General features: G+C 41.9%; 1 protein-coding gene across 1 annotated transcript in view; it reads right to left on the bottom strand.

The window, feature by feature from the left end:
- Positions 1-1,369: 1,369 nt before the first annotated feature.
- Positions 1,370-10,324, bottom strand: part of crispld1b (cysteine-rich secretory protein LCCL domain containing 1b) — a 10,950-nt gene continuing 1,995 nt past the window's right edge. The window contains exons 3-15 of the mRNA XM_076031540.1: positions 7,632-7,750; positions 6,932-7,064; positions 6,586-6,701; positions 6,049-6,149; positions 5,122-5,289; positions 4,981-5,041; positions 4,663-4,729; positions 3,867-3,997; positions 3,679-3,722; positions 3,514-3,586; positions 3,145-3,214; positions 2,854-2,987; positions 1,370-2,150 (exon numbers count right to left, since the gene is read on the bottom strand). Of these exons, the coding sequence (XP_075887655.1) occupies positions 2,099-2,150; positions 2,854-2,987; positions 3,145-3,214; positions 3,514-3,586; positions 3,679-3,722; positions 3,867-3,997; positions 4,663-4,729; positions 4,981-5,041; positions 5,122-5,289; positions 6,049-6,149; positions 6,586-6,701; positions 6,932-7,064; positions 7,632-7,750 (1,269 nt within the window). The 3' untranslated portion in view covers positions 1,370-2,098. The remainder of the gene's footprint in view (positions 2,151-2,853; positions 2,988-3,144; positions 3,215-3,513; positions 3,587-3,678; positions 3,723-3,866; positions 3,998-4,662; positions 4,730-4,980; positions 5,042-5,121; positions 5,290-6,048; positions 6,150-6,585; positions 6,702-6,931; positions 7,065-7,631; positions 7,751-10,324) is intronic.

The following is a 10,324-nucleotide window of genomic DNA, read 5'->3' on the forward strand; positions in this document are numbered from 1 at the left end:
AAAATGAACCACACCAACACAATGACTACCATGGACATATTGTCCTGGTCTTGTCCTTGAGGCTGGTCTCAACACCTCCTGAATCCTGTCAATTCAAAGATTTTTTGGAGTCCCAACTTGGTCTTGGTCTTGTGTTGGTCTCCGTACCCCCGGGATTTTCATGGTCTTGTGTTGAAGCGATCTTGATTACATCTTTGTATTCAACACAATGAGTAGTGGATGCAATTTAAACCAATCTACATCATGTAGAATTCCAAGACATCCACCAAGCAAGAATTGCATAAAAAGTGCAATATATTTTCTAACAATAACAACAACAAGACTCCACTGCAGCATGAGCCACACCATCATCCTAGTTGGAGTGCCAGGATCTGTCTGACAGAGTTCCAGAAGGAATTTTAATGCTGCTGAAGCTCTGCCTGACTGGCACCGGGTGACCGTTGGTGAACTGACAGGTTGGCTGACCATCCTGAGCACTTCACAGGGCTCCTGTGCCAGCGGCCACCTCGCCTCGGCAGCAGGCCTCTGTGAATTTTAACAGCAGCGCGATGCTTGCTTTTTATCTCCAGGAGACCTGCCCAAACCACGTCACCACGTGTTATCACGCTTCATGTTGTTCTATCTGCTTCTCACTGACTGACACTTTTTAATCGGGGTTTTGACCACATCTGTGCCTCATTTAGGGGTCGGAATGAAAATGTCTTGTGAGGATTTGGCCAAGATTAAGATCAACAAAACGCAAAGTTGGCCCCTCTCCAGCCGCTTGCACAGGCAGTGGTCCTGCGTGGTTTCTTTTTTTTCTTTTTAAACTGAGATTTCAGTTGATTAAAGAAACACTTGAGGCACTGAGAGAAATATGGGCAATTTTCAAAATGTTTATTTTTCTGAATGGGCCAGTATTGTGGAGACATTTTTGGCTTAGAAACCTACGTTCACGTCAACGTGTGTTGAATGCAGGGATATTTTTTTGCTTGGATCGTGCGGACGATATGCTGCGAAGCCAACTGGCAGATAACATCTCCCCCCTGGATGTGAAACAAGCAGCTTTCTCTTCCTCTGCACCCCCCCCAACCTCCCCAGTTCCAGGAAACCCCTGCAGCTTTCAAGAAAGACATTCTCACTTGAAAGGTTAAGTTGCAGTTGATTTGGAGATTATGCTTACACACACAGATTCCTCTGGTCACCTGTGAGCTGCAGGAGCTGATATTAAAGAAAAAGTGTGGCAACTTTACAGGGAGCAATGTAAACTGACGGCGTATTTAAATCTCAGAATTCAGGTTCGGTGTAGACTGAGGTCAAAAACCACAGTTTGCGCACTAAACTAAACACTAAACCGTCAACGCAGAAATGAAACACACAAAAATTTAATCTCCAAGTGTTTTACTTGTACCACTGCCATGCACGTCCCTGGCCAGCCAGGAAACATTTGCATACATTTATAAATGAAAGACAGGAAATGCAGTTTAAAATACCACAAATATGTTACAGACTATTTACATGAAATATGAAGCACAAAAATGATTAAAAAATAACACGCTTCACATGCAGGAACTCCTTAAGCACCTACTGACTATTACTTGTTTGACAAGCCAGTGAGCATGTAGATACAGAAGAGTAGCATAACAGTTTTAATTGTATTTACAGATATATGTACAAACATTACACCATCATGCAGCCTCCATTGTGGCTATACTGTGTATTACTTCTGTAAAGAGATTAATAGAACTATTTTAGAATGAGCAACTAATTTGTATCGTACAAAATAAATATATTCCATAATTTTGTGAGGACATTTTAAATGATTTCAAACTCACATCAAAACACAAACAAAAAAACAAACCTAACATACATGGAGTGCTGCAATGCCTGTTTAAATTGCTTTGGTAAAACCTGATCAGGTATGAGGTCAGCTCAGCAAAGATTTGAGATTTGATCACTGTGTAGGACATTAACGTTGTAAAAACTTCAGACATGTCTCAACTTTAGCCCAAAGTGAACATCAAAGACTGGAAAAAGCTTGTGAAATGGCAGTGATTAGCAGGTTCACTGGACTTGAAGTGGCCGAGTCAGATGCTTCTCTGCCCTTTCAGATAGTTGGTTAGATGACTGCAAACACTCTGAAGGCTTTACCTCCTGCGGGGTTCTGCAAGCTGGAAGAAGACATGAAGGGAAGGATCAGAGATGAGGTGAAGTAGGTGATGTGCAAATTGACAAACACTATTTAGTTTCTTTATTTCGGCCCCAGTGTCCATAGTACACGATACACATAAATGTCAACATTAACAGTGAGCAAGAAGGTATCTGTAGAAGCCGAAAGCTACATTCCCCGGAATGTAGCCATCAGCGTGACGCCACAATACTGTTTAGTGCAGTGATGTAGAGCAGGGAGATTATTGACGATCAAACTGATTTTCACATCATTATTATTACTGAATCATGTTCTATCCTCGCTTGTCCTGTTGCAGACAGTCACTGCACAAAAAAAGACAAGCAACCATTCGCACAGATGGACAGATTTTTATCCTTTGAGTATCTTTTGGCACAGCAAAAGGCTGCATGGTGGCATTATGGTTAGCACTGTGTCTTCAGAACACACCCTGGTTAGGAAGGTGTGTCGAATTTCCACCCTTTTCCTCGGGTCTGTGTGGGTTTGCTCCGGTTTTCCTGTACAAACTATAGGGAAATGCCAGCATTCCCTTACATAGAGGTCCCACTTCGACGCCCTTCCTGGCTAAATCACAACTCAGCATGGCAGGCAGGCAGGCTGGTGGGGCCATTCAGAAACCTCATGTCAAGTCTGTGGCCTACTGCATGTTTAATAGTAGGAATTTCTGGTAGCTTGTTTATGAATACCTCTCTGATGTAATGCCATTTTGGTAAGTGCCACTATAGTGGTTCCTCTTGTCTACGGGCATGACATCGAGGTACCCTCCTGACTCGTTCAGGATCACTCCAGCGTGAATGGCTGCACGGCAGATACTGGATTTCTACAAAAGGAAATGAATAGCATTGTGTTAGTTACAAGTAAATGTAAGATATGCTAGATGTTGATCATCGGAAACATCCATCATTATCATTACACAACAAAATAAAAGAAAAAAGGATGAGTTTCAGGTACAGTATTTAGTCTGTGCAAATTCTTACATCGGAGTAAAATTTTGACCCAATGACTCGAGCTCGACTGTCTCGCTGGCAGTTCCTGGGACAGTACAACCTGACAGACAAAAAAAGAAAAAAAAGCCAATAAAGCCATGCACTTTTATGGTAAATACACTAAAATAACATAGAATTTCCATTGCCTTTAGCGACACCACTGTATGTGGAGGCAGAAATAATTGTTCAGATAAGAATAATTGGTTGAAGTGTAGTTTAAATTACATAAAATACCTCTTGGTATAACGACTGGAGTGGTGTGAGTGGGAGTGAGGGAGTGACTTAAAAATCCAACCAGGCACAATTCATTTCAAAACTGTAAAGTTCACAGTTGCGCATGCAGACAGTTGAATTCCTCACCTGGGACAGTGCCTCACAGGTGTCTTGAAAGGGCAGAAAAGAGCCACGGTGGTATCACAATTTATGGATTTGACTGGAATATAGGAAAGTCACAACAATGATCCTATTCTGAGGCCGCACACAGTCAGTTTGAGTTAAGGTCAGAATAGTAGGAATGTTTCTTACCAGGCACAGACTCCACTTTAAAAGAATTTGCACTGCGGTTCTTCCTGTGAATGAGATGCACAGACATAGACAGTTGGTTCCATTGCATGGGCCAAAAATATCACCATTATACGTTACACATATTATAATAACAGTATGTTGAAGAAGGTTGACTTGCGCAAGATAACCAAATGCAAAAAGTTTAATACCCTGCTGACTGAATACCATTCTTGTAAGACTTGGTGAATTGCTGCTTTCGTCCCAGTCTGGTGACGTCCAGCCATCCTCCATCGTTGTCAATGACACCGGCGTGTAAGGCAGCTCCACAAATGCTGGATTGCTGGAGTTGAGAGTCGAGTTGAAGACGTTACTTTGCAATCCTGCATCACGCCACAGCGTGCGATAAACCCAACACACTGGTGCATAAAGCGCGTTTTCCTTTGTAACACACAAGTTGCTAATGCTAATTGACGAGATGACAAACTTAATATTGTCATGCCTTCTTCTTCTGCATAACCTGTTTACCCGTAGTGCCAAATGTAGGCTTACAATTATTCAAAGCCTAAAAAAAGTTAGAACTCAAACAAAACCAGGGGTAAATAGTCATATTCTTTAGTCCATCATGTTATTTAGCGAAATTGTTAATAGCTTGTTTACACAAATCGCAAATCAGCCAATCACATGGCAGCAACTCAATGCCTAGATTGTCTATTCTCAATGTGGATTTTTAGAAAAACTATTTGTAAACCGACATGCAACATTGCATCAACTGCTATTTATACAATTTAGGGAATTCAGCTCCCTATTTTAATACTAGGTGTGAATTGATTGGATGATAAATTTCAAACAGCATATAGATGACGGCGAGTTCCAAAAGATTTACTCAAGAATATGAAATTGTTTTCTAGCATATAGAACATTCTATACTGTGTACGCCCTCATATTCCAAAAAACAAACAAAACAAAACAAAACAACTGATTGCTTATTGTAAAGCCTCCAGTTACCATGTCATAATATCCAGTTCCAACGACTTTCCCATGCGTTTCCAGGCAGCCAGGAAGACACTCATACCTAGAAGATGAATTAGAGAAAAGTAATATAACAGCAGAGATGCCTGAATGTACCAACACCTCTGCTGTCTGTTCCACTTTTACCACATTTTTCTAAAGGCATTACTGAAGTATTCTGATCCTCAGTCGTATCTTATAATTGTCTCACTATATTGTCCTGATTGCTGGAATTCCTGACTCACAGTGTACCTACTAGCATCTGAACGCTCCAAGAAACCAAACCCGAGTCAGCATGTTGATTAGAGCATTTACCTGTTACAGGTGGTTCCCTTGCACCGATCTCTCAACTTTGTATCACAGTCCACCATCTGGCCTAAAAAAACATTTTTTAAAACAGTTTTAAGAATAGCCATACTATAAACAACATGTGACTCTATTGGGAGCCGTCCTTACACATTTCCTCTTTGCTGACAACCTGGCTTCTCTCTGTGTTGTCACTGGGAGAGGGGTTTGGGCTCTGAGGCCTGGGTTGGGGCTCCCTGTCCCTCACTGCTTCTGGTTCAGGCTCAATGTAGTTGGTTTCCTCAGTCTCAGGAGCTGGACGCCTGTCAGTGCCACCATCTGAAAACATTGATATCAGGGAGTGGAAGTGGTCTCTTATAGCGTACAGTTTACAGAGGGTCATCCCATCAGACAATAAGGCAAGGTACAAATGTAGAGATGGAACAGTAAAGAGTATTGCAGTGGGAACATTGGGAGGCAAGAGGGAAGGTCGATACCCCTCCATGCCCACAACCCCCCCCCAAAAAAATAAAAATTTTATTAAAAAATATATCTGTTCACATGAAGTTATTTCTGGGAATGAAAATGTAAAGATCGTTTGATTGTAAGTGATTAGTTGATTATTCACAGATCATATCTCCCAGTAAGTAAAACTGCCTCCTAATTGGCAACCTTTGGCTTACCTTGTCTAATCTCTATGGCAGCTCTCACCTGGCAAACAACATGAGTAAATGTTGTGGTACACTGATTTTATTTAGGTAATAAAATTTTTTTATTTTTTTATTTTCTGTTTGAATGTAGGTGAATTTGCATGGCTTACCTTCTCCATATCTATTTTAATCCATTTTACAAATCACAATTTTGATCTTCACGACTCTCATACAGAGACAAAAGAAAATGTCATATAAACTCATGTTACCACTATAAATTGAAGAAACAAAACAATGTACTTTTGTGTAAGACAGTGATGGCAGTGTGGCGAGGAAATATAGCCGATGCTGTGGAACGTTATGAACTATGTATGTTGAAATACTTCAAAATGATCATTATGAAAAGACGTCAAGTGTGACAAAAACTACAGATGTGCCCCGTACCTACCCTTGTAGCAGAGATTGTCCCTGCAGCCTCCAGCATAGCTTGCTGGACAGGCAGAACATGGAGCTCCATATTTGTATGGAGCGTGACCCCACCAGTTCCCCCTGAGAACACAAATCAGGAACTTAGTCACTCTCTGAAGTTTTGGAACAATTCTAACACACAAGTTGCTGATGTCAAGCCAATATTAGAGGTGGGTCCAAAAATACAAAGCATTGTCTCTCTGTAACCTCCTGTAGCCCCTCCAAGTTTTACAGTGCGGCAATGGCAAACTCTAATAATCAGCACAACTTACAAAAAAGGAACAAATTGTTACTGTAGAATATTTTTTTTGTACTTATTTATTTTGACTAGCTATGATGTTGTTATAAGTGAAATTTACAATAGCAAAGTTGTTGATGTTTTGTTGAGGAAAGGTTCACAAATCACACTTTCAAAATGTAAAATCTCTCTCGACCCTCCTTTCAACATTGATGGAAGTGCTCTTTCGGACATGTTGGGAGTGAGACCACTATGTAGACAATGAGATAAACAACATACGGTGGTGAGTAGTTGCACACCAGATAGACGGCTTTGGCCCAGATCATCCCCCACACATTCATGTTGTAACACACGTTGATGGCACAGCCAATACGATTGCTGGTCGCCCACACCAGCTGAGAAAAGAGAGCAAAGTAAATAAGCACCAAATTCCTTTAAGTTTATCATGGAGTGATACGGTAACATTGAAATTTGCCTTATTTGGCCCCTAAACTTAAATTTAGGGCTGAAGCTTGTTTATACATTTACAAATTCAGCACATCCGGACAGACTTTGCAGCACTTTTAGAGGAATTCCGAACCAGGATGCACTAAATAAAAAGTAAAAAGCCCTATTAAGCACTTACCTGGGTGTAGTGTGTACAAACTGGGCCAGAACATCTAAATGGGCAATGTGGGTTACACTCCTGGGAATATGGATAGCTGTAGTACCTCACCTCATCATACCAGGCCTGGACATGGTAGGTGGGGGGGCGGTCCCTAAAGTCACAAGAACTTTTGTTTTTATTTTTTGCCTTTGATTTAAACAAACACATTTTTATATGAAAACTAAATGTAGACGGTAGAAAATCTAATATAATCTTGAGTTAACCTCGGGTAGAAGTTTGAGTTGATCAGGAATAACTAAAGATCAACCTTGCAACATTTTAATGATATCATAAAGCTCCAGATTTGTTGTGATGGTTAAATGGGGAGAACGAGTGTCTATCTTGCAAGTTGTTGTTTCTGGAGGAACTCAATTAAACATTGGACTTCTTTTCGGCACTACAACACAAACCTGCTGGCAGCTAACCACTAGAACCAGTCGACGCTGCTTACATTTACATGGCCATTTTCTGAGGAGCATTGAAGAGGAAATGCGTGTCTGATTGAGTGATAAGATTTATGCCCCCACAAAACTCTAGGGGGAGCTCCTCAGGCAAAAGCAGTGACCAAAACAGCCCCTATTACGTTTGTCAATAACTTTGTCTACAAGTGACACAATATTATTTCATACTATTGTATGAACTCTGGATTTGCATCGTCTACTTTGCTTCACATACATACCTGCCCCAGTGTGCTCCGAGGTTTTGGCCTATTTGAGTCAACATGTGGCTGGGACCGTGCTCCCATCGGCAGGTATGAGCCCAGTGCTCTGCACTCCTCTCCAACTCATAGTCCCACACCTGGGGGGAGTAGACGCACACAAACACCACCTGAAAGATGAGCCTGTAAGGAAGCCCCAGAGGGTCAGCTGGAGGAAGCAGCTCTCATTTATTTACAGCTACAAACTCCAGCTGTAGTTGTAGTTATCACCAATAATTTTCTTGCATAGTTCTTTTGGCTTTTATTATAAAATCCCTGACCTTATTCAAAATTGATCCAGCATATTCCAGGTAAACTGAACAAAATTATTGGATTATCGTCATTGTGAGCCTGTCAAAACTTTGACACAGCTTTTTCTATGGAACACACTTTGACCTCTCCCACATGGACGTGTGTGAAAAAAGGCGGCAAACAGAGAGGAACCACGGCCGCCACAACACATCAGCTCACAGCTTTGTGTGACTGTCGAATGGGGTTGTTTCATGGCTTGTTTCCAGTAAGTTCGGCTCTCCCGAACAAGCAAAGAGGAAAGGCATCCAAAACAGACAGCCTCTGTTTAGCGCCTCGATAATATCACTCATTTCAATTACTTGAACGCTTTTTGAGCGAAAGCTCTTTAGTGATTATTGCTGTAGGGGGAAGAATAGGCGCACTGTGCTCTGCTGTTCGCAAACTGTTGAAATGGTGGCTATAATGCGTCAGGCTAATAGGATAATTCTCAGATGAGGTGCTGCAACTGCTGTGGCTGACCACCATAATGTTTTCCATATGTCAGCTTGACTTTAAAGATTGTTGCCTATGCGGTGCTGCATCCTGTTTTTGTCCTAATCGAGGAAACAGTTCACCCACAGCAGAAAGTTCATTCGTCTTCCACCTGTGTACGTGCCAATGCAGACACTGGTGACGCAATCTAATCTGAATCTTTATGGAGGCAAAGATTTCCAATCATTTTCAATCATTTGTTGGTTTAATTTGACTTGAACTTCCAACTGTGCCCCTATGTTCCTGTCAGCATGCAAGGGATGTTTCTTGGAGTTGCAGTGTTTAAGCTACATTGGAGTTTGAGACAGAGAGCCAGTTGAAGTAAATTCAAATGTTGGAAGATATCAACCATAGATGAGTTGCTGTGCTCTCATCAATCTTGTGACTTGGATGCAGCAGCTGCAGCTATGAAGCTATCGTGGATAATGTAATAACAATGGTAATAACATTGCCGTTTTGAGTCAAATGGAACTGCTGTGTGTATCAGACACTCCTATTGGGCATCTGTTTCTGAACAGCCATTGGAATCCTTTTCATCCAGGGACATTTTAAAGCAGTTGCTGGACATTTGATACCACTCCTGGGTTAGTAGTAGTAACACCTCCAGCTAGCTGATCCTGCTGCTGAGACCTTTGAAATCTTGAGGGGATAATTTCCAAATATGCAGAAGGTGCAACAAAGTTCAGTTACTCAGTTTTCACAGAGAGGGACACGGGGAAAGGTTGCCAGTTGCAGTGGTCTAACTGTGCTGGTCTGTAATATAAGTAACAGGACCAGTGGGCCTTTAAAATGCAACTAAATATAATTCTAATCTTTACCTCTGTTTGGTTAATAAAATCCAACTGTTTTGTTTAAAACACAATAAATATTTAATTCCACAAGCAGACACTGCTTACCTGACAGTGCATGTACTAACTTGAGAAAGAATGTCGTAAAAATTTCGACCAGAAATTTTGCTGTAAACATTCCACATTTGAGACTAATGTTCTCTGTGAGCATAAACGTCACAACTTATTATCCTTCATCTGACTCCTCATTATACAGCAGAAAGGACGGTGGACTACCCACCAGGTTTGGGAGAGAGGCCACAGTAATGGCCAATCTTCTTTTGCATTCCAGAGAGCATTAAGTGCCCAAAACAAGAGAACTGTTTCCAGCCATCTGCCTGGACCACCTCTGCTTGCAGAACAGAGTGCAAGATGTGCTGTGCTGCAATGAGGCAATTCATAGTGAATGCTCACGGGAGCACTTTACAAAAGAAACACGAAAAGTTGGAGAAAATCCATATCTAAGAAATCCATCGAAAGAAGATTTTGGCTTTTGGGAACGCTTTCATTATGTATTAGGAACAATTTTGTAGACAATGAAATGGGTGAAAGTTGCAAGGTGCAACCCGTTTTGGCCTCCAGATCCTGCAATCCGCAAACCAAATAGTTGGCCGTCGTGAGTGCCCGACCCTACCACATCATTACCATCCGTAATAGTATCCCTTGCTAAGGAAACACTGGATTAGTCACGTAAAACACATTTACACTACTATGAGCCACACTTCAAACTGCGAGGATCGACATGTTTGAAATAGATTTGCCGCGGCGGCACCCAAAATGAAATGCGTGGAGGATCAAATAAAAGACAACATGGGCTTTGGCCAGGGAGTGACTGAGTGAGTTGAGATGGATGTGGAGGGAGTAGGTGGCAGGAAAGAGAGGGAAAGTGGAGGCTGAAGAAAAGCCTGAGTGAGGCTGCGGTGGGGGGAGGTGGCAGGGGGGTGATGTGATAGAGCAAGGAGTCATGAGGCAGGAAGGGGCGGGTGAAAGGTTGGCAGGATAAGTGAGGTTAGCGTGGTGGACAACGCTGCGAGGGTGAGAGCTAAATACAGGCCAGGGTCAGTG

This window comes from Nelusetta ayraudi, unplaced genomic scaffold, assembly GCF_046127955.1.
Source record: "Nelusetta ayraudi isolate G7.1 ecotype Tasmania unplaced genomic scaffold, CSIRO-AGI_Nayr_v1 ptg000033l, whole genome shotgun sequence".
NCBI lineage: Eukaryota > Metazoa > Chordata > Actinopteri > Tetraodontiformes > Monacanthidae > Nelusetta > Nelusetta ayraudi.